The following is a 20253-nucleotide window of genomic DNA, read 5'->3' as shown; positions in this document are numbered from 1 at the left end:
AGGACCTCTGCTCCTGATTTGTTTCTAAACTAAAGAAAATGTGCAGCTTGTGTCAAAAAATAAACACACCCATTTACAAAATAACAAGAAATTCTGCAAAAAAAACCCCAAAATTCTACATTTTTCCTGCAAATATCCTAAAGCGTTACATGAAAAAAAAAAAAAAAGAAAAAAAATAAGCTTTCTTAAATGTTTTTTCCCCTCCTCCTGGAATAAAATTCGATGAATTTAGTGACACACTGGGAGCACTACAGGGATTTCTCTTTCCTGTTTCATAATTAAACCACGTTCTTGCAACATGTTCAAAAATCTATATTCAACACATTTATATAAAAAAAATAACATTTTCTACACACTGGCTGTCGAGGCAGCTGTTGCCTTTCATATGAATGATAGAAAACCTCAGATTAGAGATGCTGCTTTTACAACAAAGAAGTGGATGAATGATGTTTATATTTTGTCAGAACGCGTTATTGAAGGTCATCGAGGATTAACTCTCCGAGCGCCGAGGGGCACCGATACTGGCGGTTGAGAATAACTCAATCTACTCGTTAGAACAATCTAAAACTTGGGCATTTCTCTCGGTCAGTTGGCTTGTTTCGGAGAAAGCTTTCACAATGTTAATATTTAAATGAGATGAGGTCAGTGGCAGCCTGTGGCAGAGCCAGCATTATCTGATTTCTGCCATGATCACCCCACCCCCCAATACTTTTACAAAGGCTGTCTGAACCAATCAGAAACTTAAGAATGAGGAATAATCACGCAAATCCTTACATGGGTTTTATTTGGTGTATATAGTGAAACGTGAGATTCGGAAAAGGTGACAGATCTATAAAACGACGCAGTCGGAAGAAAGCGAGGTTGGTTTTTGCATTAACACGCGTCACTTAGAACACGTCTCCTTTTTTTGTAGACTGCATTCTGGGTTGTAAACCGGTTTACTACGTGTTGGTGGCCATAAATCTCCCCTAAATCCTCTGAGTGGATTGTGAAAAGGCGCGAGCGACTCTAAAGTTATCCAATTGTTACGTGAAAACACATTCCGCGGTGAACGGTCCCACCGGTGCTGAGACACAACTATCCAGCTGAGGAATTATATATATGTATATGAATGAAATCAGTAAAAATGTTACGTTTCTGAAACTTAAGACAGACGCTTGGATCTCCATGGAAATGGTTGCCTATTTTTGAGAACATTCCTTATTTTCCAGTTTTATGTGAGGGGCTTTCTTTAATGCACATGGCACCCTGTAGCCCTTGGCTTTCTATAGGTTGGTAGCGCCAGTAAGCGATCAGCCAATAGCTTTCGGACTTCTATAGGAAGTGATGATGACAAAACAGGAAGTATCTTAAAGACTTCTTATCCCAAGTGGACATAAAAACCCTCTTTTTTTCCAGAATGAAGGTATAAAATGAGAGCACAAGCAGGAACATAGTTTGTCTTTTTTTTTGCATCATTTTCAACATGCTAATGTTGTGCTTTTCAGCAAAATCGTCACTTAGTTCTCAGGTTATACTTGGATAATTAAAATACGCCTCTTAGAGGGGGCAATAAATTAGCTACGCTGGTATTGAAATGGGATTAGGAATACAGAAACTAAACTTTTTCAATGTTGATGGACAGCGTGAAATGCTTTTTTTTTTTTTAGTACTTTTGTATCTACCATCTAGCAATAAGCAACCTTAGTTGACCAATCGCACTTCTTGAATAACAAAAATTGAAAAATGTGTACAATTTATGCAGTAGTTTAATTATTATACATTCAATTTCCAATAATCAGTTTCTACCCAATTGGTTACCTGGTACACGGCAGCAATAAAGCCTGTAAGGGGCAAGGGATTATAGGAACTGCTGGATTACTGGGTAGATTGTACCATTTTTTTTTCTGTGAGTGTTCATGGTGAGCAAGATTGGCTAATTATGTTTTACTGATGCAAGAAACCCCACCAATGGAAGTTACAAGTGGAATAATCCAAATCTTACTGGCTGCCTGGAAACCGTTGGAATTGGACTGTTCCATTCAGCCAAATACTCAGGGGTGGAGAGGTTGTTTCCTTATTTATTTATTTTTTTGCCATTGGATATACAGAATTCTGTCACTCCCAAAATAAGGGTCCTCATTTACAATAAATAAAAGGATAAAACCATGTTTTGCTGCATTTCTGTGGATCCTAGGTTAAAATGCCTACGGATAAATCATGGTCATAGAGGCGCCTATGTGGAATGTAAAAACCTGTTCTAGCAAAGAAGTGTAAGATTGCTCCTAAACCAAACCATATGTACATATGTGTGGATATGAATGTCTGCTAAATGTCAGATTTTTTCACACACTGCTAATCTAATTAATTAAAAAAAAATGTAAAAAAACAAATCAAACAAAAAAAAAAAATCACACGATTCATTCCGAAACAAAATACAGGGGTTTAGTAAGAAACTTGAAATGTATTTTCCATTTCTTCACCCTTTCAATGACTGAAAGCAGTCTGCACTTCCTTTTACATTTTTACATGTATTCCCTAGCCCCCACCCCCCCAACATCTTGCAATTATATGTTCCTTCTCTTTCATTTTTATTCACTAAAACAACATTCAAATTAAACATGGCACAGAACAGAAGTCTAGAAAAATATCAAAGGTTCCAGAGCAATTCATTCTTCTTGCAGGGGAATATGTGGAGCAGTTCTTCCTTGTTTTTTTTTCCCAAGAAACACCTATTTTTTTCTTCTTCCAGATGTTTTTTGTTTTCTTCAATCTCTCTTTTTTTGTTTTTAAAATTTCTTTAAAAATCACGGATATTTCAGTAAATTGTGCAAAATGTAGCAGTAACACTATTGGCAGAAAGCCAGCCAGAGAGAGGTTGTTTCAGGTAACAGGGCTGCCCTGGGGAGGAAAGGTGTGTAAGGGGGGGTGGGGGGGTTCATGGTGAAAACATATTGTTGTTCCTAGCGCATTCCAAAGTCCCATCCAATCATGTCATCACTGTGACATCATAACAACGGGCAAACAGTCTTTCCCCTGGAACATACAGCAGCTTCCCATTGTCTTAAATCTATAATTTTAATTTGTATTGAAATTTAAGCGTCCCTTAAAACTGTTTATTTTATAAAGGTTTCTATGTCATTCTTTGAAATTTTCTCTAAAGTCTTTATATATATATATATATGTACATTTTTTGTTCATTGTTTCATGAAAGTTCCAAAAACAGTTTATCAGGCAGCCTTTTTTCCCTCCATGGCCACATTTGATGGAGCACGATATGTCCTCTGGCTTCCTCTCTCTCTCTCTCAGTAGCCACTGCTAAGAGACCCATTTGCCCATAGGCCTTTGATTTCAACTGCTTAGAGCCATTGTGTCAATGACTTGTTCCAGTTTACTTCTTAGTCGTTGTCTCCTTGCTTGTTCATCTTTTTCCAATGCGGTTAAAATCTAGCAAAGGAACAAAAAAAAACCCAATGTAAATGCTTTGTAACAGTAGGGACGACTGTTCTCTAGTAGTGAAAGTGGTGTAGATGATATCCACATGCGAAGACAGTCTTGTGAGACTGACCCCCTGATAAGCGAACTATTACTCCCACCAAAAGCTATACGATGAAGAATGGCTTTACCTGTAAAAGTGGCAGCTCTTTCATATTTTCCTCCCCGCTTCCCCTCCCCTCCGCATATGAATATGTTTAGTTCGTCTAATTTGCTGCCCCTTTGACATTTAACGGCATTCATAGCTCTGACTAATGTCCCATTAATTACCAATACAATTATAATCTTGAGTTTAATAGCTGTAGCTCAGAGTTTGCTTCTAAAAATAATGTTTTAACTTTCCCCATTCTGCATAATTCATGGGAAAAATAAGTTCATCATCATACTTTTAAGTAACTCTTTTGATCTTGTGGCCAGGGTCTTCTATGCCACCTCTTGCTCGGCTTTTAATATATATAAACCTCATTGAGAGGTGCTATATAAACTTATTACACGCATAGCTCTTCTTACCTCGTCTCGGTACTTGGTTATATAAGAATAAATTTCGTGCAGAGCACTCATACTGTTGAACTGGCTGAGATGTAACCTCGACTGCTCGGCCAGGTAGGCGCTCATATCCTGGTCACTGATGACTGGCATTTTGGCGATGTCTGAGTAATACCTGGATTGGGGAGAAAAAAAAATCCTGAGTTTTGGGAAGCAGACAAACAATCAAAATGGCATCAACGTTACATTCCATATTGTGATCTATGGGCACCGTTATATGGGTTAATTCAGAGAACAGAATCATCCGGTTCGAACAAGAGGTCAATATTGCACCCTTCACAGTATGGGAATGTAAACATGCGTAAGAATATAGCTGCTGTATCTAAGATGAGACCAAGGACAGCAGTAAAAAGGCAGACCGTTGTATTGAAACACATTGGAAAGTCTTCTCACCGCTTGGCTGATATAGAAGGCTTGGTTGAAGTCAGCCACATACAGAGAGATACATTGTAACCCCGAAAGCACACTACATCCGAGTCTTACCTCTCCACCCAGCTCTTGTAGTTGGGAATGTCCTTGGCGTAAAGCAGCTTGTTGCTTGGGGAATCTTTACCCAGCTTGTGCTCGGACGTGGAACATGAATCCATGAAGGTCTGGGCCACCACCGAGAGGCAGGCGTCCGTGATGCTGTTCTTGTGAATGTCAAACACAAACTGTGGGTTCTTGATTACATTCACCCAGAACCTCAGCGGTAAACTGGAAAAAAAAAATAATAATATGAGTGCACCAACGCAAAAGGTTTATCCACCCACCATAAAAAGTGGATAAAGACGTTTCAAAATTAATAACTATGAGATGGACTATGAGAAAGTCATTTTGATGGAGAAAATAGAAAAATAAAAATAAGATATGTATGTGAAATGATAAAAATGTGCCAGAAAAGCACAGTTCAGGTCGGCTGAATAGAATTTGGAACAAAACAGAGATGTGTTTGGTGGCAGACAGTTAAACTAAGTTCATATATTCCTCGTTCTCCCATGCTGATTGCCATGGCTACTGAACCATACAAAGCAGTTTGTCTGACACATTATAAATGACATACAGAGGGATCCCGCCATTAGCTGGGAATAGCCCAAAGAGAATTAAAGTGAAATGATGTGTCCAGAGCACTGGGAGTGAAGGAACTCCAGGTGGACGGGGGTTTCGCATGAAGGTGACGGGAAGGTGGGAGACTCTGCTGGAGGACAGACCTTGAAAAGTTTAAAGAAACAAAGCTGAGAATCTGAGAGTGACTTTCACATGACCTTCTCCTACACACACGCGTCTTGAGGAAAGGTTTAAGGATAAATTCCATGGGAGATGGGAAAAGATTCCTTTCTAGAAGGCTCAAAACGTAGCAGGCCGTGGCACAGAGTCAAGGACGTTTCATACAACCCAAGACATTTCTTAAATCTGTCTTTCTAAAACATGCCCACAGTTTCTCTGTAAAATTCTCCTGCTCAGGGTTTGGCCATAGATTATAAGGGATTGAAATGAAAGGAGAATAGGGTGGAAGGTGTGTAGTTTTACGATGAGTTTCAAGAGATCGTCTCACGTAATCCATGCGTTATGCAGCGCCAGATCAGGCTCACTGGAGTGGCCCGTCATAGTGCATGGCAAAGCCACAACGGGTTTACTTACCAGTTACTCTTCCATGTGTGCCGTACGTCGTAATCTGTGATCTGGTGCTTGTCCGCCTGCTCGTCCAGAAAGTCAAACATGTACTTGATGGCGAGTGGTAGCGCGCTGCCCCGGTGAGCCGTGCTGAAGATTGTCTCAAACAAATCGTCCACGAACTTCTGCAGGGTGCCCTGGAGAGGGAAGAGATCTGGGGCTTAAGCCAAGGAAACGCTGGACACCATCACGTGGTTCTAAATGCAGCGAGCTGTTGGACACTTCTTAGTCCCATGGTCCTCCACCAGCACAAATATATAAGGCCAGGGCACAAGTTTCCAACTTATGGCCCTCAAGCAGTTAGAAACTACGACTCCCAAGATCAATGGCGGAAGAAAGATTGTGGTAATTGTAGTTCACCAACAGTTGGCTAGATGAAACTTTTGAGCACAGAACAAAAGCATGCGCCAAATCATATATATCGCGGTCTGTGCCCACAAGTCTCAAAAGTTACTTTAATCATTTACTACGAAGACGCCAGGCAAAGCTGGTTTCAAAGCAGCCACATCTCCCACAACTCCATGCATAAACCAAAAAGATAAACACATTCATATATGCAGCATCGCAGAGCGGGTTCAATCAGCTTCTTAACGCTCCGCTTTCGCTGCAGTGACAGCTCAATTTTATGTAGTTTTACAGATAGAAGATACTTAAAAAAAAACATGTCACCGAGAGGGGGAACTGAACTCGGAATTTCCTCCGGGAGCTCAACCACCGAGACGGGAATCCTTCAGAACCGCCTAAACATTTTCCTCTGCGTTTGCAGTTAAATTTCTTTGTTTTTCCCCGGCAGAATCCCCTTAGAATTACAAGTTATTAAGCAGGGAGAGACGTTATGCGGAGTAGAAGGCTCAGAGTCTGCGGAAAGCTCGTTAAACAAGAAAGAATCATTCCTTCCGCTAGCCATTAATACCCAAAGCAACTCATAAATACCAAGGTCTGTTAAATAAATATACGTCCTGCTAATGGGCCGGGAGAAAAAACGAGGGCACATAAATAACATTGGAGAATATTTACAGCTCTGACAATGTGCATTTTCATATCGTCATAAAAAGCACTAGGACTGTACTGAAGGGCTTATTACATATTTCTCCTAATGCGGCTATCGAGAAAATAATACATGCATAATTTGCGTCATTATCCATCCAGCCCAGCTGCGACCCCCGGCTTTCCTTTTGCTGATGCTAAGATGCTAAATTACTAGGAAAATCACTGCCATACAAGTCACCCTGGGAAACATGCGCGGGGTTAGCAGAAGGCAGAGATGCATTTTTTTGCTTTGTCAACATCAAAAATGCAAAACCAATAATAAAAAGTTACAGCTGTTTTCTTGGCGACACGCAACTTCTACACTTGGCGTAATCGCTTGGCGGGTTGGACACGAGTTGCAGCGTAGGAAATAATTGTTCTAAGACGGTGGATTTGGCTATACGTGCCACACGTTCAACATATAGATAGCCGGGATGCTCCACATCTGGCCGCGGTCAATGCTCCCTCCATATACCCGAAGACCCAACACTAAGCTGAAGGCCCTAGTAATCGGCTCTAAGCAAAATACACAGGGGTTCCTAGGTATGAACATTAGGTGACCTCTAGTTTCTTACCTTCGTGGCCAAGAGACGTGTTAGGTAGATCTCAGAAACCATCTTACTCCCCCTGTCACCTTCACGCTGGTCCAAGTGATCATGGTTCTTTACCAGGTGCCAGAGTTTGGTGCCGCTCTCTAAATCAGGGGTGATCATGGGAGTTCGGGACCGAAGGCTGTCTGGACTCGAAGCCGTCCGCAACATGCTTTCTAAAAGGGGAGACCGGTTTAAGAAAAAAGTTCAGCTTCAAAGCAACACTTCAACGGGAGATGCTACTGTATTATCTGCGTACATTAGGCAGACATGATGTCATATGAGGCGACAAATGTAGACATTTGTAAAATAAGTAAGCAACTGCACCATGAACTAGTTAACAATCTTTAAGTCAACACTAAACTGTCTCCTCATCAGATTCCAGCCTTCAAAGATGTCTCCTCCAAAGCGTTAGATCCGTTTAATGAACATTTCCCAAAAGCTTTACAGAATAATGTTTAATTTCTATGCTGATTTTTTTTTTCTTCCTAAACGACACCTACAATGCAAATTGAGAAGCTGTAGGCTGCCGCTCGTTCCACCGCTGACATTTCAAAGCCAATTATGTGTGATAATTAATTTTTGCATCACTATCAATTCCCTTTGATTTGAGATAGGTTCTACAGCTTTAATTAGTTACTAAAACGAGAATATTGTGTTGACCTGCAGAGTTCTTTATTAGAAAGTAAACAAAACGTACATACAATGACTTCTCCAGCACCCGGGCCTACAAAAAGTGTCCTGGTTGGGTATCATAGCTGCATTCACCCCAGAAGAGAACCCATGAGTAAACCCAAAGGTGATAAAATGGCGACCATGGGTTTTCTGGATGGAAAGAATGAGTCTCAGTTTACAGGAGAATAATTCTATACAGGGAAAGCTGTACTCACCATATCTACTTAAAGACTTTGTAAAGGTTGAGGAGTTGGAAATGTTGTATGCAGAGTTCTGTTTCGGCACCAAAGCAACGGAAGATCCATCTATCACCTGATGTAATGGAACAAGATTAAAGTCACCCGGTCAATCTAGAACCCCATGCCAACATCTAACCATCAGAAAGAAGTGTTAAAGATATTAAAGACATGAATACCTGATAATGGGCCAGAGTGTTGAGACGTTTCCAGTCGTTGTCTATCTTGGTTGTAACGTCCTCATCTTGCAGAATAATCCTGGCCATCCTACCCTGACGCCATTCTAGAGGAATAAGGAACATAAAACGTTCTTAATTTACACATGGACAACAAAAAATACTAAAACTTAAAGACCATACCAAGCCCAAATCAGCTAATTTAGGTCAAACCAGTAAACATAGAAAGGATTTAACGTTAGACACTAATAGTGGTTTAACGCTGTAGAGTGTAAGCATTGGTATAAGGTTATCTTACCGAGGTCCATGTCTCCTGCCTTGGGTCTCTGGGAGTACGGCACTCCTTTATACACCGCGTCCAGAAGCTTCTCCTTTACTTGGGTTATGGTGTCGCAATTCAGAACCTTCACGGGAATTTCGGGGGCATTTTCGTTTTCAGGATTCACGCAATTCAGCGTCTGCACAAAAAGAAATAATCATTGTGAACGGTTGCAACCATTGACCAACTATTTGAATTCCATTTTTATTTTGCTAATGAACATCAGCCCAACACGAGAAAAAAGTAGGCAATGGAGACTTTTTTCTTTGATTGAACCTCTAACAATTTGCCTGCTGAAAGCAAATACACCGTACAACGCAAACCATCGCAGCCGGTAACTTCACAGCCAATGCCCAAAGTTATGCAGGATGCCAGCAAATGACACACTTTGTGAGATGGCAATGCAAAGCAGTTTTTGTGGAGGGCACAAAGCATTCTAAAGCATCTAAAACTCCCCTCAAAATGAGGGATTGTGTCTACAACAGTTTAAAAGAAGGGGTAAATTCATGAAATGGTTTGAAGAATCCAGCCAAAGGCGCACTTCATGTTGGGGGGAAAGCCCTGCGCCCACAAATGTGGGAATGAGGGATGGAAGACGTTGCGAATTAACTTACTTGAGGCGAGCGGTAACATGTTTCATCGCTCAGCCCAACGTCTTCAGGACAAGGATTCTTCAATCCATTACATTGGCAAGCCATATTAATAAGAGACACAAAAGGGAGAGAGAGAGAGAAAAAAAAATACCAATGAAAACCAAAAGGCTTGCTGCTGATGGATGTGCTTCCCTATAGCAGAATGTGGGATTAGGGATATCCACAAGCTACCATGGAAATAATTTGGACTACTGCCTAGCATTGTCTGAACGAGAATGGGTTGCCATCTGGGAGCGATTGGAAGTAAAAGAAAAGGACCAATTAATTAATAAAGGGCAGGAGCAATGACAACGATGTGTAAAGTTTTACGTCTTAATCTGATATTTTAAACAGCAGGCACTATTTTGCCGGCAGACCGGGGGAAGCGGTTTTCAGCTGCACAAAATGATGAGCACTTCCTTCACAGGAAGTGAACACTATCGGATAAATATCAACTGTTAGGCCTTTGTTTGCTGACAAATGATGAGTGAAAACACCTTCATTACAGCACCGTACAACACGTAAATAATCACTAGTATGTGCCAAGCATTTGTTTGATCAGACACTTGTTTTATGACATATCAGTGGACGGATCAAACGCAAAACAAACAAAAAGATTGTTGAATATTTATAGGTTTTAAGTCCAGGAATTGTGCATCCCTTTTGCTTCTATCTTGGCATCCAAACCAAAAGCACAAAGTGCTTCTTTTCCCTTTATTGTCTCGGTGGAACTCCCTAAAGTATACAATTATGAACCCTCAAACACCGGGGTTAGACCTATTCCCAAAGGGAGAGGTTACAGTGAATAAAACATCCCGAGCTCGGTTTGGTTACCGTACGATAAACTAGATTTTCTCCACGAAAACCCGTAAAATGCCTTAATAGCCTCTCTCTCGTGTACTAACCAGCATCTTGTAGTCGATCTGTTGTCGGATCAGCTTGTCCTCGCTCAGGGAATAGCGGGCTTCTCCGGTGATGGCGTCTATCGGTCCTTTTTCCATCTGCTGCTTGATTGCGCAATACAGCATAAACAAGGGTTCACCGGCACATTCCTACAGATACGAAACAAAGCAGGATTACCGTCAGGGGTTCAGCTGTAAACATGGCTACAGGACCAGCATGGTGGCTTTTTGCTTTTGGTGAGTGCCAAGAGACCAAGTTGTCCCCCAGTACAGAAAACCGCATTAGGACGGTCGTTTTACGGCAGAGTTAAATGTTACCAGTAACGTTGTTTCTGACATTGTTACGAAGCAAAATAGAGATTGACACTTTTTATTAAAAGCATTTTTGGGCTTAAGGAGCTGGCCGCACGGCCCCTCTGATGAACGAAGTATCTTCTGGATGTCTGGAAGATTGACAGCCGATAGAACAAGCTGAACACATATGGTTTCCTCTGACCTCCATGGGTATCGAATCTGAAATCATCTCAAATAGTTTCACATTATGATTGATACTTTAAAAGCCACCCCCACAATCCGCTTCCAGCATCTCCACTCCCGCAGCATCATTTGCCGAGAAAAACAAAAACTGCCGCAAAAAAAATCCCGCAAAGTTTTAATACTCGTAAGAATACCCTATTCCGGGGAATTTTAATTGCCGAACTCACCGGCTGTCGGGGGAGTTTAAAGGAACAGGACCATGCGGTCAACGTCGGGACAACTTCTAAATACGCCCGCGCCCCAAAAGCACCTACATGTGTTCCTCTGCCACACGCATAGACTTTGGTGCAAATGCTTTCATGTCACCATATGCTGTTAGCATCTCGTTAGCATCTGCAGTAATTAAAGAGACAGCTGCTAACGAGCAGAAGCGGGCATACATCATCCCCAGACCTTCCAACAACGCGCTTGTCTTTGAAATTATGGTTCATTTGCAAACTTAGCTTCATTAATTCAGTTTGGGGAAGGGAAGGAGTACGGATCTGAGAGGAAGCAGACTGTGCTTGGCTAAAGTATGGATTATTAATGGTTTCGAAAATAAAAGCATCAGGATTTTGGGACCGATCGGCGGTTTGAGCGTCTAAAAAAAGTTTGCGGGCCACGGGAAAGCTGGAATAAACAGTTCGCTTTGACGCTGCTTAAAGGAGTCCACGGGCTTCCGAGATGGCTTTTTATTAAAATATCGGACATAATGATAAATGCCTGCCAGCTTGGGATATCAGATCTTCCGTAGAAGCCATCATTCTTTCCCAGGACAATTTTTTAAAAAAACAGTAATTTGCAAGCAATATTTTGTTTACGGACACAAAAACATCAATCTTGGACTGGATTCGTTGCACGACTGTGCGGAGAGCTGTTTACTGCTAGAGAACTGGCTTTAAATTCCAATTCTTCTAATGATCCGCATGAAATCTGCTCAGAACGTGTTTTTTCTTCAATCCACAAGTTGATTTTCCACTAATTAATTTCGGTATTTGGGGCACACGCACAACAGTAAGCCTTGGGGCAAGTAAGCCTTACAGCAAGTCTGTAAGCTCTTGGGGCAAGACAGGGCTGCGTCTTCTGTGTGAAGGTTTTTTTATTGTATTTCTTGAATGCCTACGCAGCATCAGGTGTCCTGTTTGTCTATTTCGCATACCCCTGTACAGAACTCGCCAACATCGCCCCCCCAGGAACTTGGATAGGTTATGTATGTAAATAGTTGGTCGCAGACACCTGTACAAAGCACCGCTTTTGCTTAGGCTACACACTTGGCCGCCATTCCTGCGGCAAATTAGACCGCGTTGTACGGCAGAGTTGCTAATGAAAAAATTAAACCGCGGGCGCTCGGGAAACCTTTCCGTTACGAGCGTCTTGCGTACGACCCAAGCAGAGACACCGGGGTCTTCAAGCGGAAAGCTGCAAATATCCAAAGAGCATTATTGACGAGATTTAGCTCATCAGGCAACTAATACTGTATGTTTTTCAACATATCAAGAGTTTTCTTCTCGTTCCTTCGCAGGGAATGTCTCATTAGCCGACTGATAAATAACCGCCAGGGCCTCGCGGTGCGTTGGATGGATGAAAGCCAGTCCTCAGCTAAGGTCCCTAATATTTTAAACATGGCCCAACCGCAAAGTAGGCATAGAGCAAAATACACACTTTCCGGGTTTCTGGAGAGACGGCATCTCGGCATCTCAAAGGGTTAAATAGAACTTTAATAATAATAAAAAAACAACACATATAACAGTTGCTTAACCCCTTTTATACCAGGCATTTCACAAAAGGCTTCTAACTAAAGGGTTAGAAAGAAACGGCGTGTGCATCTGGGCTGGAAGTTTGAATTCGGGGGGGGGGGGTTTAGGTTGTTCCGGCTGCTAAGTGGTTAATCAAAGTGAGAAGACCAACATTCACTCAATGTAGATAATACTTGGGATTCCAAGCCTCTTCCTACATGCAATCAGAACGTCATCCTAATCAAACACACCGGAAAAAAAAATACCCGCAAAACTGATTTATACCAAAAAGACAAGACAAGAAATCAAAAATGTACACCCAGCCCTCCTAAAGTATAAGGCTCTGATTGATAGCGTATCTGATTATCAGCGGACAATTCCTGAAACACTTACAAGCCGGTCTGGGCACCGAGTAACGGGTCACAGCCACGGAACCCCCCCCACACAGATTTCTGCCTTTGTAAACGTGAAGAGTTCCGATCCCGGCTGGATCTCGATTCATGAAGCCCCAACTGGCGGGTTATATTAGAAGAGGTTATTAAACGTGAAGTTTCCGTGCTTCGTAGAGAAGCGAGTGGATGGAAAAGCCCCGACGCCAAGCTTGTTTCCACCGAGCAAGATGCAGATTTAATTATTTGGCTGAGAGTGTTAAGAGTTGCATTCGATCAAACGCTGCAGAGGGAAACGTTGGCTGCCCCTCTCGAAGGGGAATTTAAACATTTCCGTGATGCTCTCGGGGGGCATAATGAATTTACAAACAAAAACCAGATGGATGGGGGCTGTTTTAACGGTCCGTACAGACAAAATATACAGGGCGGGGGGGGGCATGCGGTATCCGCTGCCATTAAATTCCATGTTTATCGCAAAAGACTGATCGTGTTTTGATTGCTCGAACGTCTTAATATTTCACTTCTCCCCATATGTTCCAGAAACCCACAGGAAATACAAGTATTTAGAAAAATATTTGCTCCGTTTGATAAAGCGGCATCGCCATCTGCATTTATTTTACTGTTAAAATCCGTCGCACACAGTCCGTGGCAGCCTTCGCTGGTTATTCAGTATATTATTCCCTGCGCCTGAGATGTCAACGACAGAAGACTGCGATTTTGGGGATCATAAAGTAGATCAATAGGGTCAAGGTGACAACAAATGGGTTGTCATCTCCGGAAAGCCCGACCTTTCATTTGGGGAATCCATACATGCCAAATAATTATACTATCACTCGCTAAAGTGACTAGGAGTGTTAGGTTGTATATCACCGCTACACTTTACCTATACATCGGCTTGAAGCTACGATAGGGTCTGGACCAAAAGCTACATTTTAAACTAATGGAAGCATCCATAGACCTTAAAGGAGTCAAAGAGGTTCTTACCTTCAAGAACTTGTACAGGAGAAATGTAAACCAGTTTGTCAGCATCTTCTCGGCTACCGACTCGGTTCTAGGGATGCAAAGAGAAACAGTTACTTTTATACACAGAACCGTCGGCTTTACGTATAGAAGATGGCGCACGGAAGACGAGAAGAGAGTTAAAGAGTACGGCAGGAGTTCTCAGAAGTTAACACTTATTTTTGACCCCAGGGGCTCCAGTCAATGTCCAGTTTTGACCCTTTGGGTCCAATAAAGCTGGCAATCCCTGGGGTCAGACCAGAAGGTAAGCAGAATAAATGGAAGATTCAGGTAAAGCTGCGTAAGAGACAATAGATCATTCTGCCAGCTGTAATGTAGTCGGGATATATTTTGCGGAAGCCAAAAAGAATGAAGAGAGTCAGTTTGCTTGTTTGCCTTTGCCAGATAATTTATCCACAAGATGCAAATTTGAAAACGCATGAACAGATGTTTCAGAGGTTTGACACAGAGTGCAAGCTCTTGGGATGAGAAGCGGCATTCTTACCACTCGGAGATTCATTTAATGAAGGCGTAATACAAACAATAAGCATTTTAACAACCAACGGTGGAAAGCGTAAGCGTTTCATTGATCTCGATACAAATTACATTCTCTCGCCTCCGCTCTGCCTCAAACACCCCAGGGAGCCCGAAAGAGCGGCCCGGAGTTTTTGTAAAAGCGAGGATGGATTCAGACATCAAAGGGAGGATCACTTTAACCAGCCCGGGAACTCTCTAATGAGCTGTATGCATGAGCCATTAAACGGTGTACTAGTTAGGGGCGCGCGCAGACCGCAGCGTAATGCTTTTTAGTCTTTGAAACCTGCAAACAAATAATACGCACATTTTCCCAATAATTGGAGACTTCTGGGAATTTAACTCATTCCACACAGTGCTACCTGTCTATTATTTTACATAGAAACACAGAAATTGACAGCAAATAAAAACTATTCGGCCCCGTACCGTCGGCCCGTTTCTGCAAACCTAAATCAGTCGCTGGTCTCGTCCGCCATATTGCCCACTTCTACTGGGAGGCTGCCCCATTTACCTAGCTCCTTTCAAACATCACATTACATTTAAACCCCCCCGAACCTCCTATGAGGCGATGGCACACGGCAGCGTTAGATTTTCGGGAGCACGCAGGCGTTGAAGGGATAAGCGAGTCCGTACTGCAGTGGTAGTAGCCGACACAGATAGGCCGGGAGAAAGCAATAAATAAGCGTTAAGAGCTTCATTTACAGCCAAATACGACGGTCACAGAGCCTTGAAGTGCAATTTATGTCACCAGCCTGTGATCAATAGAAAGAGGATGGCAAGGTATTGAATTAATGAAGATAATGTATTTTTTAGCAGAACCTCTGCTTTTGCATTCGGAAATCGATCTGGCTGCGTTTAATTCTTTCAGCACCGGCTCCGCGCGGGGGGATTGATTTTTTTCCCCCCTCTCTCTCTTTTTAATCATCTTCGTATGTGCAAAGCACTGTAGTCAAATGTTTGGGATGTGGAACCACAGAAGCGATGGGGTCTTCACGACGGCAACGCAAGCCTCTGGTGACGGTCTTGTGAGTTCACCACACGGGAAAACACGGGTACTAACGCCAGACCAAACCCGTGTTCAGGGTGTAAAATCCAAGACACGCAGAAAATCTGAGCACATGCGTGAATTAGGAACGTTCCGTTAAATTACAGGATAAGGGCAACAGTGTTGCAATCACTAAGTATTATTTTGTTCACCCTTGATAATGAATAATTAGCGACGATTAATGGTAGCGCCTGCGACATGAGACAACCCAGTAGACCGGAAGAATCGCCTATCCTACAGGAGACTGTTATGCCACTAATTAGAGCTAGTCTGGTGTAGCTGGTGGATCTTCATTCAAACCAATGAAACATAATTAGTGGGGCAGCTGAAAGCAAAAAATGTACCCATCTAATTGAAAACATGTATCTGGGGGTATAGGAACTTACCGTCTCAACAGTAGCTTAGGGTGGTTCTTGCTCTCGAGATTCTTCTCGATGAGGTCAGAGAGCAGCTGCTTCAGCACCCCTGTGGCGTATTCCATCTCGCCCTGCAGGGCCGTCATGATGAGGGAGGCCACGTTTCCACGGTCCCTCATGGAGAAGCTGCGCTGGGCTTCCAGAGTCCGGATGAAAGTGAGTAGGAAGTGCTTCTTATTCAGGAGCTGGCCGAAGAGGTTCAGGGCTTTCTCCACGTTGGCCTGAACCTAACATAAGGAGGCAAGGAGTGAGGAAGAGAGCCTTGGAACATACAGAACCAAACAAGACATTCCCATAATATGATACAGCCCAATGAACACGGACATTCCATGTGTAGAATGATACATCTGACGGCAGATCAGAACCCTTCGGCCCGTCTAGTCTGCCCAAGACTCAAACCTTAATCAGTCCAGGAGCTCTATGCTTATCCCAGCCCGGTTTAAATCCCCTCTACTACTTCTGCTGGGAGGAAGCGGACTTTTCAAACCGAACCAGAACCACATTTTATACACAAACCTTACTGTATCTAATGATGGATCTAACAAGATTCAAACGTTCACAAGAAAACAAGAGAAAAGGGGTCAAACAGAGGGAATAAAAACCTGTATTTACGCAGATTCGGAACCCAGGATACGTTTAATTATGATGGCGGAACGTTCCTAGAACAAACCACTTTGCAGCGCTTGCTTTATCCCACTCACATCCAGCACCTTTTATTCTTTCTGATTAATACAACTTTTAGTCAAAATTATCACTCAGGTTCATTGTAGTTCAAGAGCCCTCAGCCCATGCAAAAAAAAAAAAAGGAGAAAAAATATTCGACTAAAATCCACCGGCAGCTGGGATATTAATCACTGGAGTATTCATAATATATTCATTGGGCATTAAAGCCTGGATTTTCAAAGTGGGTTTTTTTGTAGGGTGCAAATTGCACATAACAGCCACTCCTGCGGAGTTCAGAAAAACGTAGCTTTTGGATCTGAACACCTCCAGCGCACCGGCACGAGGCAACCTCATTCAACGGGCTCTGATTGCTTTCGCGGCTTACAAAGCCATTGAATTGTTTCAATGGGAAATCCAGCCGTGTTTTCAAAAATCAAAAGTGCAAGTTTAACCCCGTCCTTACTTCTCAAGGTCACGGCAGGCATCTAACGCAGGATACACACTTGAAGCCATTACCCGGACTCCTATTGTTTAGAAGCACGGCGCGGCGCCCACAAAGTGCTGAACACAATGGAAATAAGAGGCAGCTTGGCGCTGCGGGCTTTAACGTAACCCGTGTCAATCCAGGCTTTGTCACAGAAAAGGTCCTCATCGGGACTGAAATGCTGTGATGGTGCCATGTGGTGCGAATGCACTTGTGGAGTTAGGGCCCCTACAGCTGATTCCAACCACCATATCTCACAACGCCCTAGCAATACCTAGCAATGCTGAGGTCTCCCTCTCTCTATAGGAGACAGAAGGGGTAGATCCAGAAGACGGGCCAAGCCTCTGGTTGCAAACTACAATCGAGCGGAGATTATTATCCTGCTATGTCTAAAAGTCGATGGAGCTGCAATAAAGAAGGAATGAGCACCTGCTAAGGGTCCCTGCTTATCTGTAGGACCCCAATAAGATGACAAAGGGCAAGGAAATATGGATGATCTAAGTATGGACATGATGTCATACTGCTATAATATATTTGAGGTCACAAATGCCTTCGGCTCCTAAAAACCTCAAAGTGTCCTTAATGATGAAGAAACTTGGCTCCAAAAGAGCCTAAATATGGCCATATTCTCTCCAAACAGGTGCTTTAATCAAACACATTCAGAGATTTGTTTCTTATGGGAATTGTTAAAGTCCTTGTTTTTGACGACACGGAATTCCACACTGGAGGATCGACACTTTCAATACATCCCGTTCCGCAGCTGAACGAGTTGGGGCAAAACACCGAAAAATCCAAGTTACAGTAGTATGCAGAAAGGCGATTTCTAAAGAATATATCGATTTGGCAGTGAGATACCCGTTACTAATCTATACACAGAATAGACAAACAGGGCCAGATCTACATGTCAGGTACCCCTAGGCTCAGAGGACTTAGCAGCCCAAAAAAGAGTTAAATATTATTTTAAAGGCTTTGTAGGAGGGGCATAGGCAAAATGGGTGGAGAATAAGTGGGAAATAGGCAGGGATTGGGCAATGTGGGTGCGGCTTGGACAGGACAGCCCTAAAACCATGCCCCTCCCCCTTTTGTCTCGCCGCGGCACATGTCTCAGCTACCTAATAGAAACTAAGCCCCGCAGAACTGACTGTTTTTCGGATAAGCACAGGCCATCCGGAAATTTCCTGAAAAGATTTAACTATTCCCAAATCGACAAGCAGTTTTTATGCAAATTTTACAGCACAGAGGCAGATTGAAGATTATTTAATCAGGGGAATTTGCACTTTGTTTTACAGGCTGGAGTTTGAAAGTAAATTTGGAAAGCTATTAAACATATCGAACTATACAACAAGAACAGAAAACGTTAGGCACTTAATCGCGTCCGTCTTTATGGGAAAACCTATTGACGTTACAGTGCGGAATATTAAGGAGACGGATGCCATGGCTGTAAAGATGCGCCCCGAACCAATCCATTAGGAGTTTAACCCCTTAACCGTCAGCGAGTCCACGTGTATCGCGCAGTAACGCACTGCTCAGCGATAAGACAGTAAATACAGAAAATAAGCTGCAAGCAAGCGTGCTGCTCAGCTCTCTGGCACTGAAATAGTTAAATATTTTGTATCTGACACAAACTTCTCTTTGGCAGATCACTCATAAAATCTGCCTCCAAAAACATTCTTCCCTTTAGTTTGTAAAGCAGACATTTGGGCTCCATATGACCAGCGAGTCATTAAGCAATTTTATGATAAGGGGGAAAAAATGCTCTAAAAATCAAACATGCCGTTGTTCTGGAAAGTGGAACCCGGGTTTAAATCTGCACCGAATCGGGTACATGAGGTGACCAGGACTTCCGTGTCCATCAAGGCATCTATTCTCTGGGGTACTTCTCATACCGAGAGCTAGAATAGCGAATACTGAGCTTACAGTGAGTTTAGAACTAATAGAAGAGGGGCAAATAACATCAGTATTCAACATTGACCATTGGCGCTTAAGGCCCCCCCCCCCCGATTTAGACATGGGTAATAATGCAATCACACGGAGGCTCTAATCTAACACTACGGCCCTTCATAATAATAGTTAATCCTGAGCTTTATGTTTTGTGCTGTATACTATCGTGATGGCACTTCATTGATCCGACAAATAGGTAAAGAGGAGGCTATTTCTTAAGTTACAGATTAACCCTTTAGTATCCTTAGTTTAAGTGAGAACAGAATGTTGAGTGGAGATTCTGAAAACAAAGATCCTGGTTTCGGATGCGGTATCTCAGCTGCATTTATTTTCCCCAACAATAGGGTTTTAATGAGCACAATATTACAGCCAAAATGCACAATTTAGGCTCGTTCTTTTTTTTCCTCTCTTTAAATTCAAACCGACTATTCTTATCTCACGGCTTCCTAGAACAATGCGGGGTAATATGTACGCTGCATTTGGGATGCCGTTCAATACAGACTGACGATTGACTCGGTGACTGTACCTCCATTTCTTTTAGCACGGGGTGGTCTTCTATCCCAGGGAAGAGGACCCTCATGGCGTACGTTCGATATTCGAGGAACGGGATGCCGGCTCCGTCGAGGTCGTTGGTCAATTCGTGGATGTCCGTCTGCAGCTCAGCAAAGGCTGTACCAAAAAGAGAGAAAGAATGGGGGCTGAGTTTGGGACAATCCTCAATACTACTAAATGTTTAGGGAAGACGGAGAAGAGATACATGTGGATACAATAACAATATGTAACAAAAATGAAAAGATCAAAACTAGTAACGTAGGATAGCGACGATGTACATTATTTTGATACATAATACCCATTATATCGATACATAATACCCATTATATCGATACATAATACCCATTATATCCGCATCTAACTCCGCTACAATCCAAGAAAGCACAGATTCGATGTTTGTATAGAGGTTCTGGTCTCCTGCAGTGCTGGGGATTCCATATCAGCTTCTGCCCTAAACAGCTTACAATCGTTTGTCGTCAATAAAACCATATTTCCCATTTTTCCATATCTCTAGGACTGATATGCAGCTGTCTATGGGGGCAGCCAGGGACCCCTAATGAAGCTTTGGTTTTAGGCAGTTGCTCTTATCGCCCACTAGCAACGACAAGCCTAGATGAGTTAACATTCGCAGCGAGCCATCTTCACCGTCACTGTTGGGTAAATCAATGGCTGAGTTATAAGAGGACCCTAGAAAGAGGGTCTCCTAAGCAGGCGTTTTGAATAAAGATATTGTGCAGCAGTTATAA

General features: G+C 42.7%; 1 protein-coding gene across 2 annotated transcripts in view; it reads right to left on the bottom strand.

Moving 5' to 3' along the window:
- Window positions 1-2402: 2402 nt before the first annotated feature.
- The window catches only part of PLXNA1 (plexin A1), a 140628-nt gene continuing 122777 nt past the window's right edge, over window positions 2403-20253 (bottom strand). The window contains exons 21-33 of one of the 2 annotated variants that reach the window (XM_053469448.1): window positions 19482-19624; window positions 15838-16094; window positions 13858-13924; window positions 10236-10382; window positions 9313-9369; window positions 8678-8837; window positions 8383-8486; window positions 8183-8279; window positions 7278-7468; window positions 5641-5810; window positions 4504-4716; window positions 3985-4135; window positions 2403-3426 (exon numbers count right to left, since the gene is read on the bottom strand). In XM_053469448.1, the coding sequence (XP_053325423.1) occupies window positions 3331-3426; window positions 3985-4135; window positions 4504-4716; window positions 5641-5810; window positions 7278-7468; window positions 8183-8279; window positions 8383-8486; window positions 8678-8837; window positions 9313-9369; window positions 10236-10382; window positions 13858-13924; window positions 15838-16094; window positions 19482-19624 (1853 nt within the window). In that variant the 3' untranslated portion in view covers window positions 2403-3330. The remainder of the gene's footprint in view (window positions 3427-3984; window positions 4136-4503; window positions 4717-5640; window positions 5811-7277; window positions 7469-8182; window positions 8280-8382; window positions 8487-8677; window positions 8838-9312; window positions 9370-10235; window positions 10383-13857; window positions 13925-15837; window positions 16095-19481; window positions 19625-20253) is intronic. The other variant, XM_053469449.1, reaches the window with a different exon arrangement.

This window comes from Spea bombifrons, chromosome 6 (genome assembly GCF_027358695.1).
Source record: "Spea bombifrons isolate aSpeBom1 chromosome 6, aSpeBom1.2.pri, whole genome shotgun sequence".
In the NCBI taxonomy this organism is placed as follows: domain Eukaryota; kingdom Metazoa; phylum Chordata; class Amphibia; order Anura; family Pelobatidae; genus Spea; species Spea bombifrons.
The sequence above is the reverse complement of the archived record's forward strand: the minus strand, read 5'-3'. Positions and strand labels throughout refer to the sequence as shown.